The sequence below is a fragment of the Lithobates pipiens genome, unplaced genomic scaffold, assembly GCF_037356315.1.
Source record: "Lithobates pipiens isolate NorthernLeopardFrog02 unplaced genomic scaffold, aLitPip1_a1.2 Scaffold_35, whole genome shotgun sequence".
Lineage (NCBI taxonomy): Eukaryota > Metazoa > Chordata > Amphibia > Anura > Ranidae > Lithobates > Lithobates pipiens.
The window spans coordinates 20,912,636-20,928,306 of record NW_027507811.1 but is presented as its reverse complement, the minus strand read 5'-3'; the positions used below and the strand labels follow the sequence as shown (position 1 = coordinate 20,928,306).

Here is a 15,671-nt window from a genome sequence, read left to right as displayed (position 1 = left end):
TTCGACAGCCGATCGCGACAGTCCGTCCAACCAAATCCGAAGGGACAAACAGGAAAACTTTGGTCGGATGACAGCCCGTCGTATGACAATCGTATAGCCAGTACAGTATGCGTCCGATAAATGTCGTTCGACAAACACCACGCATGATCGGAAACACGAAAATAAACCAGAAGGACACACAGGTCACACGTATTTGACATCATTTAAAATACGTAGCTACGCACGACGGAAGATTGTTCCAGAATCGTACGACAAAAATCTTACACACATTTTGCACTGTTGTATTCGATCTTAGTTGTATGCAACAAAATGTGAACGATCGGTCGTACGATAATCGGAACGTGTGTACGAGGCATAAATCTGTGTGTTAGTGAGCACTTCTCCTTTGCCGAGATAATCCAGGTGTGGTATATCAAGACGCTGATTAGACAGCATGATTATTGCACAGGTGTGCCTTAGGCTGGCCACAATAAAAGGCCACTCTAAAATGTGCAGTTTTATCACACAGCACAATGCCACAGATGTTGAAAGTTTTAAAGGAGCATGCAATTGGCATGCTGACTGCAGGAATGTCCACCAGAGCTGTTGCCCTTGAATTGAATGTTAATTTCTCTCCCATAAGCCCTCTCCAAAAAACGTTTCAGAGAATTTGGCAATTGGCCTCACAACCACAGAACACGTGTAACCACACTAGCCCAGGACCTCCACATCCAGCATCTTCACCTCCAGCATCTTCACCTCCAAGATCATCTGAGACCAGCCACCCGGACAGTTGCTGCAACAATCTGTTTTCATAACCAAAGAATTTCTGCTCAATCTGTCAGAAACCGTCTCGGGGAAGCTCATCCGCATTCTCGTCCTCCTCATCGGAGTCTCCACCTGACTGCAGTCCATCATCGTGACCGGCTTGAGTGGGCAAATGCTCACAGTCAATGGCGTCTGGCACTTTGGAGAGGTGTTCTCTTCACGGATGATTCACGGTTTCCACTGTACAGGGCAGATGGTAGACAAGCGTGTATGGTGTCGTGTGGGTAAACGGTTTGCTGTTGTCAACGTTGTAAATCGAGTGACCCATCGTGGCGGTGGGGTTATGGTATGGGCAGGTGTATGCAACGGACAACGAACACAAGTTCATTTTATTGGTGGCATTTTGAATGCACAGAGATACCAATGACGAGATCCTGAGGCCCATTGTTGTGCCATTCATCCACGACCATCACCTCATGTTGCAGCCTGATAATGCACGGCCCCAGGATCTGTACATAATTCCTGGAAGCCGAAAACATCCCAGTTCTTGCATGGCCAGCATACTCCCCAGACATGTCACCCATTGAGCATGTTTGGAATGCTCTGGATTGGCGTATACGAGTGTTCCAGTTCCTGCCAATATCCAGCAATTTCACACAGCCATTGAAGAGGAATGGACCAACATTCCACAAGCCACAATCAACAACCTGATCAACTCTATGCGAAGGAGATGTGCTGTACTGTGTGAGGCAAATGGTTGGTCACATCAGATACTGACTAGTTTTCGGGCCACTGCCCCAATAGATTAAAACTGCACATTTTAGAGTGGCCTTTTATTGTGGCCAGTCTAATGCACACCTGTGCAATAATCATGCTGTCTAATCAATGTCTCAATATGCCACACCTGTGAGGTGGATGGATTATCTCGGCAAAGGAGAAGTGCTCCCTAACACAGATTAAGCCCTTGTACACACGGTCGGAGATTCCGACGGAATGTGTCCTATCGGACCGTTTTGTCCGATATTCCGACTGTGTGTGGTCTGCATCGGACTGTTTCCGTCGGAATATCCGACGGACCAAGTTTTCCAACTTGCCAGTAAAATTTTCCGACAAAATGCTCCTATCGGACGTACTCCAATCATGTATAGCCTACTCCGACGGACAAAGTGCCACGCATGCTCAGATCAAATTCCTAGATCAAAGCTATTGGCTACTAGCCTGAACGTAGTCCCGTCGTAACAAAATAACGTCATCACGTTATGTACAATCGGGTTTTCCGACAATTTAGTCCGACCGTGTGTATTGCAACATCACTTCCGGACCTCTTCCGGAATTAATCCGTCGGAATTACTCCAACGGATTTGGTTGTCGGAATCTCCGACCGTGTGTACAAGGGTTAAGACAGATTTGTGAACAATATTTCGGAGAAATAGGCCTTTTGTGTACATAAAAAAAGTCGTAGATCTTTAAATTCAGCTCATGATCAATAGGGGCGAACACAAAAGTGTTGTGTTTATAATTTTGCTCTGTTTATCTACACATCATCTCATCTCTTCTGTTTTTAATACCCATTAGATTGATCTCCTTATTACTGCTCTTGCAAAATGAACCAGTAGTCGCCAGCTTACTTTTTTTCTTCTGATGGAATTTTCTAATGTTTTGATGTAATACTTTATTTTTTTTTTTTCTTTGCTCTACTCGTTACATTTTTACATTGTTATGTACTCATCCTGTTCATAAATTGATATGTTTAGCTATATTGCTATGTGAATATTGTACCACCATCCTTGTATGTACACAATTTGTCAATTTGGGGACCCGTGTTCGTACTAGCTAAAACTTCCTTATAAAGAATGGAAAGTCCTCTAGCATGAGGGTCAGAAATACATATGCGTTCCAAACGCGACATCTGGGATAGTTGGGAGTTGGAATTGAGATAAAGTTGGAAAAAAATTTAGATTTGAAAATATAGGAAAATGAGGAAACCCAAATGTATGACACAATGTTGGAAAAGAATGTATGGAGGAGGTAGATACCAAGTTATACAAACAGGATAAATTAGCTGTATTCAATGCGTTAAAGAATTAGGAGCTGATCCAGGCAGGGTAAAAAGAGGGATTTTTAACAAAAGAAAGGAGCGGTAAACGAGAAGATTGAAGGCCAAGAGAAGTTTTGAATCTGTCCCAGATGGATAAGGAATGTTGTGAACAGAGACGTTTTTCTATACGTTGCATTTTTCTGAGAAACGGTAACAATGGCATCAATACAAACACTGTTTTTGATTGTGTTTTTTGTGTATTTTATCCTTTATCTGGTTTGTATTCATATTTTATGTTATGATTGCATCCAATTGCATGCCAGAGCTCTGAGATACTGTAGAGCAGCGTTTTTCAACCTTGTAGTTTCTTCAGGGGTGCCTTGGCAAAATGCCTAACAATTGTTCAAAAACTGTATACAGTACAAGCCAACAGGTGGATCAAGCCTGCCCTTTAGTTACACAAAGCTACAGGTTTTCATGATGCAGCATTACAACTAGACATGGGCATTCTAACAATTAAAGCAGAGTTCCACCCAAAAATGGAACTTCCGCTTTAAGTGTAGGTGACCCCCTGACATGCCACATTTGGCATGTCATTTTTTTTGGTGGGGGGGAGCGGATACCCTCTTTTTAGCCCTTGTACACACGGTCGGAGATTCCGACAACTAAATCCGACGGATTGTGTCCGAAACTGTTGCATACACACGGTCGGACGAAGTTGTCGGAAAATCCGATCGTTCAGAACGTGATGACGTTATTTCGTTACGACGGGACTACGTTCAGGCTAGTAGCCAATAGCTTTGATGTAGGAATTTGATCTGAGCATGCGTGGCACTTTGTCCGATCGGAATTCTCTACACATGATCGGAGTATGTCCGATCGGACCAGTTTGTCGGAAAATATTTCCAACAAGTTGGAAAATTGGGTCTGACGGATATTCTGACGGAAACAGTCCGATGGAAACAGTCCGATGCATACCACACACAGTCGGATTATCCGACAAAACGGTCCGATAGGACACATTCTGACGGATTCTCCGACCGTGTGTACAAGGGCTTAGAGGCACCAAGCTCCCACTTCCCCCCCGGAGTTCTGCGGTGTCGGAAGGAAGTTCACTTCCCCCCTCCCTCTGTGCAATCTTCTGGGACACGTCACAGGTCCCAGAAGATTGCCCAGCCAATCACAGCACGCAGCGTGGCTCACGCAAGCGCAGTGTGTGCCCGGCTGTGAAGCCACAGCTGGGCACCCACAGTCAGAATGCTGCCATGGGACAGGTGAGTGTCCGATTATTAAAAGTCAGCAGCTACTTTTTTGTAGCTGCTGACTTTTATATGGGTGGAACTCCTCTTTAACAGGTTGCCGACCAGCCGCCGCAGTTGTACTGCGGAAGAATGGCACGGGCAGGCGAATCGCTGTTATATTACATTGGTTCCTAAGGCGGCCATTAGGGGCGGGCTCGCACACCCACTGCTTGCCCCTGGAGCGGATGCGAACGCTCGTAACACGGCGAGAACCGGGATCTGTGTGTGTAAACATACAGATCCCGATTCTCTAAAGGGGAGAAGTGACAGATCGTCTGTTCATATAAAGTATGAACAGCGATCTGTCATCTTCCCTAGTCAGCCCCTTCCCCCCTTCAGTTAGAACACATATTAGGGAACACAATTAACCCCTTGATCGCCCCTAGTGTTAACCCCTTCACCGCCAGTGACACTATTACAGTAATCAATGCATTTTTATAGCACTGATCGCTGTATTAATGCCATTGGTCCCAAAAATGTGTCAAAATTGTCCGATGTGTCCGCCATAATGTCGCAGTCACAATAAAAATCGCAGATCGCCACCATTACTAGTAAATAATAATAAAAATGCTATAAATCTATCCCCTATTTTGTAGACGCTACAACTTTTGCACAAACCAATCAATATACGCTTATTGCGATTTTTTTTTTTTTTACCAAAAATATGTAGAAGAATACATATCAGCCTAAACTGAGAAAAAATGGCTTTTGAAAAAAAAATGGTGATATTTATTATAGAAAGTACAAAATATTTTGTTTTTTTACAAAATTGTCTCTCTTTTTTTGTTTATAGTGCAAAAAAAAAAAAACGCAGACATGATAAAATACCACCAAAAGAAAGCTGTATTTGTGGGAAAAAAAGGACGTCAATTTTGTTTGGGTACACTGTCGCATGACCGCGCAATTGTCATTTAAAGTGACGCAGTGCCAAATCGCAAAAAGTGCTCTGGTCAGGAAAGGGGTAAAATCTTCCGGGGCTGAAGCGGTTAATGATGTCATCAGTTGACGGCTATTGCCTCCACACCATCCTTGTTTGACCCTCCTGTGCCCCTCTCCCTCAGGACTGGGGTCCCATTAGCTGACTGATGGAAATAAATTGAGGGATAAGAGAAACATTGAATTACTAGTCGGTACCAGTGTGAAAAAAGTGTATTTGCTTTGGAAGAATAAATCACCTCCAACGCTGGTTGTCCTACTTGTGTGGCTGCATTATGTAAAACTATTAGAATCGTTTTTTTACATGTTCGAATCGGGTGCCTTAAGACTGTCCATAATTTTAAAGGGTGCCTTGACTGAAAAAAGAATGAGAAACACTGCTGTAGAGTGTTAGACCAATGTACTGTATATGACTTCTGAATGAAAGACATGAAGAATTCTTCTAACATTTAAACATTGATTTCCAACAGGTGGACACTATGTCCCGAATAATGTATCTTCAGAAGGTAAAGCAGAAGAAAATTCCACCACACAACGTTCTCCAGGAGTAAATCCCACTACACCAATAATTCATCATAAAATGTATCATTTGGAGAGACCAATGGATCCCTCTAATTCTAAGGAATCTTCTGATAATCCACATAATATTACCGCTGAAACAAATATGGGATCTCACAGTACAGATCCATCAACAGATCCATCCCATCTGGGAGGGTCTTCTTTAAACCACGAAGGAGCTCACACAGGAGAGCGTTCCTTGTCATCTACAGTGTCAGGGAGTTCTTGCAAAGAAACCAATGAGCCTCTTACCCACCAGAAAAGTCACAAGAGTGTGCGTACTTTCTCATGTTCAGAGTGCGGGAAATGTTTCAATCATAAAGGAAATCTTCTAAATCACCAGAGAACTCACACAGGTGAGCGCCCTTTCTCATGTTCAGAGTGCGGGAAATGTTTCATTCAGAAAGGACACCTTCTTAACCACCAGAGAGTTCACACAGGCGAGCGCCCTTTCTCGTGTTCAGACTGTGGTAAATATTTTAGCGACAAAGGAAACCTTCTTCAACACCGGAGAACTCACACAGGTGAGCGGCCCTTTTCCTGTTCAGAGTGCGGGAAATGTTTCTTTCAGAATAAAGACCTTGTTGTTCACCAGAGAATTCACACAGGTGAGCGGCCTTATTCATGTTCAGAGTGCGGTAAATCTTTCATTAAGAAAGGAAAACTTGTTGTACACCAGAGAATTCACAAGCGTGAGCGTCCTTTTCTTGTTTCCAGAGTGTGGGAAATGTTTCAATCAGAAAGGATACCTTCTTAAACATTAGTAAAGAGAACGTGTTATTTACCAGAGAACTCACACAGGTGACTGTCCTTGTTCATGTTCAGAGTGGCAAAGCTTTCAATGGAAACCTTCAACACCAGAGAATTCACACGGGTGAGCATCCCTTTGTGTTAAGTGCGGGAAATGTTTCATTCTGAAAAGAGACCTTGTTATTCACCAGTGATATCACACAGGTGGGCATACTTATTCATGTTCAGAATGCATAATGTGTGATGTGGGAACAAGTCAGCACTCTATGTTTAAAGGATCGTATTACTAGAATTCCTGCAGACCTAAATCTATCATATCACACCCAAAAAACTCCATTATACTTCACACTTCCAAATAAGTCACCCATCAGTGGCTTACAGAGAGTGACCTCGGTCAAGAGTCCAGTAAGGCGCTCCTGTCCTGCCACTTGTATATTTCTGTCAAGTCTCTCAGCTGCTTGATCTGGTGCTGCAGCAATGTACCCCTGTGCATGCCAACATAAGTAGTTGTGAAGGACAAAGCATGCCAGAACTATTGTTATATATAAGTTTTGGTAAACGCAAAATCTGTTAGCCAGGATTCTAAATGTATTTTCAACCACCCTGCATGCCCTGGACAGCCTATAATTAAAGATCCTCTGATCTGGGTTCAAGCCACACATGGGGAAGGGCTTCAATATGTGTTCTCCTAATGTAAAGGTGTTGTCCGCAACAAAAACAAAATTCATACCTTCCACATTCTGCGTAGTGCTTGGCAAATCATGTGTCTCATTCTGGAGGCGCCTATAGAATTCTGTGTGTTCAATAACACTGCCATCAGAGTACCATTGGTTTTTAACCTATGTCCAAGTATAGGAATTCATAGTTGGCATTAACAACTGCCATAACAATGCTGAGGAACTCTTTGTAGTTGTAATAAAAAGCGCCAGAGTTGGCAGGTGGAGCAATCCTAACATGCTTCCCATCCGTTGCGCCTCCACAGTTTGGGAAGTTCCACATCTCTTGGAAGTTTTTAGCCACCTCCAACCATTCCTCTGGGTTTTGGGGTAACTGCAAAAAAGGAATCAGATAGGATAAGTCAATATGTGTGCTACAGACAACAATTTACACCTAGCTAAATGTTTTTCACATTGGAATTTGGTAAATGGTAATAAGCAGAGGTCGATAGCAATTATGTAAATGACCTTGATATATTCACTCTGTAGAGCAGTGATCAGTGTCTTGCATGTTTCAGGGATGATCTTGCCAAGGGCCTGTGGGGAAATTCCTGTGGTAAATGTTAAGTCCTGCAGGCTTTGCCCTGTCACCACATAACGCAAGGTGGCGATCAGCTTTTGCTCTGCACTAATAGCCTCATGCATTGCTGTGTTCTGTTTCTGTATCCATGGAGTGACAGCTAACAAGAGTTGTTGGAAGCACTCGTCATTCATGCGCAAATAATTGTGGAAATCATCAGGGTTGATTTCCAGAATTTCATGGATAAGCTGCATGTGAGAATACTTGGCACAGTTGAGGAGCCATTCTTTACATTACACTCTTCGCCTGGTCTTTTCTTGAATTAATAGTATTCTGGCAAGCCATAACACCAAGGATAGCTACTGGAAGGCTGAAATCCTCCCAACCAAAGGTTAAGGGTAAATAGTGGCGTTAAGTATGCAATAACATAAACAATGTACATATATATTACACACCCAGTGAATAACAGTGTATATAAATGCAGAGGATGTAAAGCAGGAAAAAGTCCATAGGATGTGACATCCAATACTGGGTAATAAATCCTCCATTAAGATATTCAGTTGATTGAATGATCTGTCACCACACTACGTGATCAAATCTGTGTCTCCACTCCCTAGTTAGATGTAAACTCACCAACACTAATTGCCTTACATTCAAATAAAGCAGTGTAGCCCTCAGGGTCAAGGATATCCCATCAATCTTTCCACGCATCCAGAAACCAAAAGGTATCCATTATATGTAAAGGAAAATGAAAACTCCAAATAGTGCAATAACGTTACAAATAGGAATTTATTAAGAACACAAATGGTAATGCACTTACAAAAAGGCAGATAAAATCACACATTGGTATGATAAGTGGAGTCAGATGGCAGGAAAACCTAGTCACGGCGGATATAGGATGAACACCGTATCTCACCCAACCAACACGCCAGTACACACAGAGCATCACTTCCCGTGATGCGTAAAAAACATCACTTCCGGTTGACGTACAGCCACGTACCGATGTGTTTCGTCATTGCGACTTCATCATGGGAATCCTCCATTTTGCCTGTTAAATGCCGGAAAACTGTGCAGGACGATGGAATAAACGTGACCGGACACGAAAATTACAAATGGCTTTTAACAAAGGCGCTCAAGGCTTGCTAGTGGGGTCACACATGTTACCATGCTACAGTGTGGTTACGCATATACAGGAAGCTATTGGAAGATTGTACAAGAAAATTCTTGTTGTTAGTAAACTCTCCCATTTGTGATACACTGAAGATGTAGACTTGCAACCAAAAAAACTGTATGTTTTGATTTTTGTATTGTGTGTATGGGCCATATGTCAGTATCGCGTTTTAAGTCCTAACTGGCTAATGACTATTAAACCAGATCTGCTATTGGTGGTCATAAAATAGTCTTGAACTGCGAATATGGTTTTTAACTTGATATCAAATTCATAGCACAAGGTTTCACTGATGTATAAGAAAATAACCAGTTAAACACCAAACGTGCCTATGTTACAAGGTGCAGAAGGTGGATGGGGCATATTCTATCTACTAAGGAGAAAATGCAAAAGATCTATCATATTTGGTGTCTATCTAATCTTAATTTGACTGCAGTAGATCTTATCACCACCAAACGATTAAGGAGTGCTAAGGTTCATTTATGAGAGCCAGTGACTCTGATACCAGATTGGATTTTCTTTGCATGGAACGAGACCCAATTTTTCATGTTTTTTTTTTTTTTTTTTCTACTTGTAATCTTGTTTTTTTTTTTTTTACTGTTGTGAATTATCTTTGTTGTCATCTTTTGTGTAAATGTTTTCCTGCACCGTTAACTTTTTTTTCATTAAAATTACATTTAACAATTGTTAAGCTGAGTCTCTGAATGCTCCAATGCAGAAACTGAATCTTTTGCCTCTTTTATGGCTACTGTATTTTAAAACTCTATTACATTCCCGTCTGATATACTGTTACAGATAATACTTAACCACTTCAGGTCCGCCCCATAACAGTTTTACTGCTGCAGGGCGGCACCTGTGTGGCAGATCACGTTTTTACATGCATGATTATACACAGTGGGAGCTGATCTGCAGGTACCGCTATCAGCACCTGCCGATTGTTATGTAAACAAGTCAGACCGCTGTTCTGACAGGAGGGAAGGCATTGATCTTATTTTATGCAAAGCAGGGACATGAATCCATGCCTTCCCCTAGTTAAAGCACCTCCCACAGTATACAAAAACACTGGTTAGGTACACATTTAACCCTTTGATCGCCCCCAGATGTTTAACCCCTTCCCAGACAGTGTCATTAGTACAGTGACAGTGCATATTTTTTTAGCACAATTAGCATTTTTATTACATATTGGCTTAAATGTATGAAGAAATTCGAATTTTTTTTGGATGTGTTTTATAGCAGAAAGTAAAAAAAAAATATTTTTCAAAATTGTCTGCCTTTTTTTATAGCTCAAAAAATAAAAAAAAGCAGAGGTGATCAAATATCACCAAAAGAAAGATCTATTTGTGGGGGAAAAAAAAGACATACATTTGTATGTACAACTGTGTGCCTAGCTGGTGTTTCAGTGTAGTGTGGGAGGTGCTTTTACTAGAGGAAGGCATGGATCCATGTCCCTGATTTGCAGAAACAAAACACAGGATCCATGCCTTCCTTACTGACAGAAAGGTGATCTGCCTTATTTACATCTGCCTTCTGCCTCTGTACCGAAAGATCAATGGGTGCCGATGGACATCGAGTCACCCGCCGAGCCGTTCCCGCTGTGTATAAGCACAGTGGGAGCAAGCCTCCAGCGGCGCATTTGTTCCCGCTATCCAGAAGATCCAGATCACGTGTATATATACGCTAAACCGGCGCAGAGGTGCCACCCTGTAGCAGTAAAACTTGCTATAGGGTGGATCTTAAGCAGTTAAGTGAGATATACAGTATTTACAGTGAAACAAAATCCATCCAAAGACCAGCACACATCAAACATGAACCAAAAATCCCAGTGACCGAATACCTGACTAATAAATACTATAATAAAGAAACAGCCCTTCTAAAACTAACTATATAAAATATAAATACAAAATGGTATCTCATATGTATTGGAGACCACGCTGGACAGACTGCATCAGTCTCTGGTCCTGGGGGGATGGTTATGTGGGCAGAGCAGGAGGATTCCTTCTGGTAGGAATGTGGCCGATGGTGGAGAGTGGTCATAAATCCTCTTGGACCTTGGGCTGCTGTCTTTTTGGTACGGCCTTAAGGTCATTTCCACATGTAAGACTGAGGAGAAATGGAGAATGGAGGAGTGTCCAGTTTCCAAAAGAATTGCGAGTTTGGAAGTCGATTCAAGAATTATATTGAGAGTAGCAATAAGTACATCAACCCAATGCATTTTGGGAGAAAGGATTTCCCGTTCTTCAGGGCTATTGCTGCCCCCTGCAACCACAGTTTTCACTCTGCCAGCCTACTTCAGACAACCTCGTAAACATACATCTGGCCTGGGGTTTACTCCGAGTCAAATAACATGCAGGAACAAACCCTGAAGAAGGGGGAATCCTTTTCCAGAAATGTGTTGGCTTGATGTACTTGATGCTACTCTCATTAAAACTAGCAATTCTTTTGGATACTGGGGGCTCTCCCATTTTGTTTATGAGGTGAAAGGAGAACATAGAAAGGCAGGAAAAAGTAGAGGTGCAGGGAACAGATACAAAAGGGACAGGAAAGAGGCAACAGGGTGCAGGGCAGGAGCAAGATCAGATCTATGGCTAACAGAGTTGGGCAGCGGCAAAACACTGGAGCAAGAGACACTAAAAGTGGAAGACTTAAATATCCTTCCAGCAGCCAGCATCATGTGGAGACTGATTCCTGGAAACTGCTGGGAGACATCTGCTGGTGGACAATGGAACTACAACCCTTCACCTGGGGAACCACAGGCGATCCAGGTCTTAGCAGTCAGATACCACGTTTAGGCATGCGGCAACAGCAGGGGTAACCAGATCTGTGTTCTACACGTAAGAAAGATTGGACTAGATTGTATAAGAATAAAGTAAAAATGGTAAGCAGAGTAAAATAGAGATGCAGGGAACAGATGGGAAGAGGGAACCAGGACTTGGATCAGGAGCAGATACGAGGTAGAAAGACACAGAATAAAAGGCAAGAGCAATGTCAGGAGTAGGCTCAGCAAGGTACAGGTAAAAGGCAGGATCAGGAAGGAATTGGGCTCAGGATTAAGTAGCAAGCATGCATCTGTCTGGCAGGCAAAGCAAGAGCAAAACACTGAGACGAAGTATACTAGCAGAAGAGATAATGAATACCCTCCCAGCAACCAGCATCAGGTGGAGACTGATAACTAGAAACTGCTGGATGCAGGTAGACACCCGCTATTGTACACTGGAACTACAACCTTCTGCCCAGGGAAACCCAGAGCCATCAGCAGGTGAACCAGGTCCTGACACACTGAGGCACTAAAGGAAGCTAGGGGACTGGTTATGTATACTGTAACGTCTCAGCAGCCAGCATCAGGTGGAGGCTAATTACTGGGATCTGCTGGTTACCGAGTGTCACCTGGTAGTAGACACCGGAACTACACCCTTCAGCTCTGGGAACTACAGTGCTACAAACAGCTGAATTCAGGTCTTGACAATGTTCCAATGCATTGGAGATCAGTGTTCACAATTTACCTTGCAATGGAGAACCGTGGGAAGAACATCCCATATATTAGTGGTTAGTTGAGAGAATGTCCCTCTTACATTGGTTGGCAGTGCAATAAATGCTTCCCTACGTCGGTACCATGAGAAGAATGTCTATTACATTGGTGGTCAGTAACAATAAAATTGGTCAGTGGGAGGAATGCTCATTACATTGGCAGTCAGTGGGATGAATGCTCCTTACATTGGTGGCAGGGGCGCTGCTAGGTGGCAAAAAGACCATGGGCTTCAGCATGAAGTTCAAGGCCAGCACGGGGGGGGGGGGGGGGGTTTGGGGAGGCAGTAGTGGCACTGGGTTTTTTGGCTGGGCAGTTGGGATGTGTGACGGGGGGTAAACTCACTTGCTGGTAGCTGCCTGGCTTACCAGTGCCCATCAATGCTGACCACTAAACTTACCTGCCTGACACACTGACCATTACACTGACATACCTACCTGACATACATGCATACACTGACCTACCTACCTGACATACATACACTGACGGTAGTGACATACATACACTGACCTACCTGACCAGGAGACAGACTTCATGAGTCTAGCAGCTCAGTTCAGCCGTGGTGTGCGGTGTGCAGTGCGCCCATCATCATCACAGCAGGCAGCCAGAGCAGGAGAGGAGAGCAGGGATCTCACAGTGATGTGGTGGCCGCATTGTAATTCCTGCTTTCTGGAGCCTGCAGCGCCTATAATGGACGTCACAGATCCCGCGGTCCCGGCATTGGACCAATGGGATGTCCATCATAGGTGTTGCAGGCTCCAGAAGGCGGGACCTGCCATGTCACTTGGCGGCGCTCGGGATGAGATCGGTCCCTGCTCAGCAATAGAATGGCGCATGCCTGAGACCCGGGGCTTTACGGGGACCCATTCGGGGCTCCAGCCCCCCTCCCAACGCCACTGATTGGCGGTCAGTGGAAAGAATGGCCCTTACATTGGTGGCCACTGGGCAGAATGTCCTTTACATTGGTGGTCAATAGGAAGAATGCCTCTTACATTGGTGGTCAGTGGGAAGAATGTTCCTTAAATGGTGGTCAATGGGAAGAATGCTTCTTACATGGTGGTCAATGGGAAGAATGCCCCTTACATTGGTGGTCAATGGGAAGAATGCCCCTTACATTGGTGGTCAATGGGAAGAATGCCCCTTACATTGCTGGTCAATGGGAAGAATGCCCCTTACATTGGTGACCAGTGGGAAGGAAGGCTAGGAAAGGGGGGTCAAGCATGTGCCTCTCCTCCTGAATTTCACAGGTTTGCATGCCCTCAACATGGACCTTTCGAGGTAAATCACATTGTCCCTATGCTGTTGAGTACAAGGACCTCACCCCCAAAACCCTTGCCTGGTGGTTGTAGAGGGTCTCAGAGTGGGGAGCTTATAAGAATCTGAAAAATAAAGGGTTCCCTAGAAGCCCCCCAAGTATGTGAATTAGTAAGGAGTACATAAAAAAATGTAAACAGTAAAGACATACTTTTTGACAAGTCCTTTATTAAAAAAGAAAATAAATAAAAAACAAGAAATCTCAAACGAAGAATATCCATCGTTGACACACTACAAAAAAACCCCACAAATGTTTATAATATAAATATTATATATAGGATTTTTATATAATAATTGGTTTGTACTTGAGGATAAAAATAAGCAATACAAATGATAAATACACCTTGATGCCGATTTTGATGTACAGAAGTACAATGTGGACTACAGTACTCACATTCTCCACAAGATGGAGATCTCCCTTATAAGCATGGAACGCAAAGAAGGAAGTGATGTAAAGTGCAGACAGGAAGTGATGTGCGGTTAAGACAGGAAGTTTAAGAAGAAAGGTGATTTGGTAGGAAATAGCGAAGAAACAATACTGGATCTTGACACAGATAAGGTGAGATCATGATATTTTGGTTAATAACCATAAATATAGAACTATTTGTCCATCTGTCCATCCAGAGCCTCCAGTTTATAGATCAGATACATCATAAATATAGAACCATTTATCCAACTGTTCATCAAGAGCTTCTGGTTTATAGACCCGATACATCCAAAATATAGAGCCAATTATCCATAAAAACAGTACTATTAATTTACCTATCCAAAATCTTATACTACACTAAACCTTTAATTCGCCAATACTAAAAATCCCTCTGTTTTAGCTCAGGAGAAACACTAAGTTCTAAACGAGGCAGCAGCAGTAGAAATAAGCATCCCTACCGTACATAAAATAAGGGATAAAGCTCCTTATTTTTGTGATTTGATAGAATTGATGCTGAAATTCTGTACCTGGAGGATTGTTGGTTCTCTTTGGCCCCTCACCAAAACCTGACTGGTTGTCCCATCTCTGTCATGTGATCCTAAGCACCAATCACAGCAGAAATGCCCCCAGACCTATTTTGGTGGTGTGTCCCCATTAGGACTATTTCCACTCAAATCCTGTTCTTTTTTGCACTCATCACCTGGGCAGGAAGTGAGGGAAGAACTACATACGTAATGGTGATACAAACAGAAAAAATACTCATTATTGTTAATTAATCCTCTTCAGCCAATCCAAACCTAAAATAAAATATTTTGGATAGAGCTGCATGTTAAATGGAATCTCTAGTTTGCTTTCAGTGAGATTAATGAGACTTGTACTATAGATAAGAACTTGTATAAGGTGTAAGAAATATGGAGGAACAGTGGGCAGACTAGTGATGAGCTGGATTGGGGTCCAGCAGGGCTCGGTGGACATGTAAAGTTCAGGTGCCGACTCTGAACCCCCCCATGAAGTCAATGGGGATGATAGTTAAAAAAACAGTTTTGCCAACAAATGGCATTGAGCATTGCCTGGAGAACATGTACCAAACCAAAAAAAGGATTATTTTTTTTCGTTTGGCTTTGAGCTGTGATTATATTAATCTTTAACCATTTGCCGCCCGCCATATAGCAAAGTGATTTTAATATCCTGACCAGACGTCATATGATGTCTTCGGGATATTGAGAAGCTGCGTGCCCCCGGGGCGTGCATCGCAGCGATCACACCCCGCAACACTGATCTAGATAAAGAGTCTCTGACAGAGATTCTTTACCATGTGATCAGCTGTGTCTAATCACGGCTGATCACAGTGCAAACAGGAAGAGCTGGTGATCGGCTTTTCCTCACTCGCGTCTGTCAGACGCTAGTAGAGGAGAGCCGATCGACTGCTCTTCTGACGGGGGTCTGATACTTAATCAGCACAGCCCTCTCAAGGATGACCACCAGGGACGCCACTAGGACCACCAGGGATGTCACCACCAGGGATGCCAATCAGTGCCCACAATGGATGCCAATCAGTGCCCACAATGGGCATCACTGATTGGCAGGCATTATTGTTTGGCACTGATTGGCATCCATCAGTGAAATACATTACAGTACATAAGTGCCGCCTATCAGTGCCCATCTGTGCTGCC

At 43.3% G+C, this 15,671-nt stretch overlaps 1 protein-coding gene across 1 annotated transcript in view; it reads left to right on the top strand.

The window, feature by feature from the left end:
• The window catches only part of LOC143955196 (uncharacterized), a 44,054-nt gene that overhangs the window by 10,794 nt on the left and 17,589 nt on the right, over positions 1 to 15,671 (top strand). The window contains 2 exon segments of the mRNA XM_077465285.1: positions 5,493 to 6,331; positions 6,406 to 6,486. Of these exon segments, the coding sequence (XP_077321411.1) occupies positions 5,493 to 6,331; positions 6,406 to 6,486 (920 nt within the window).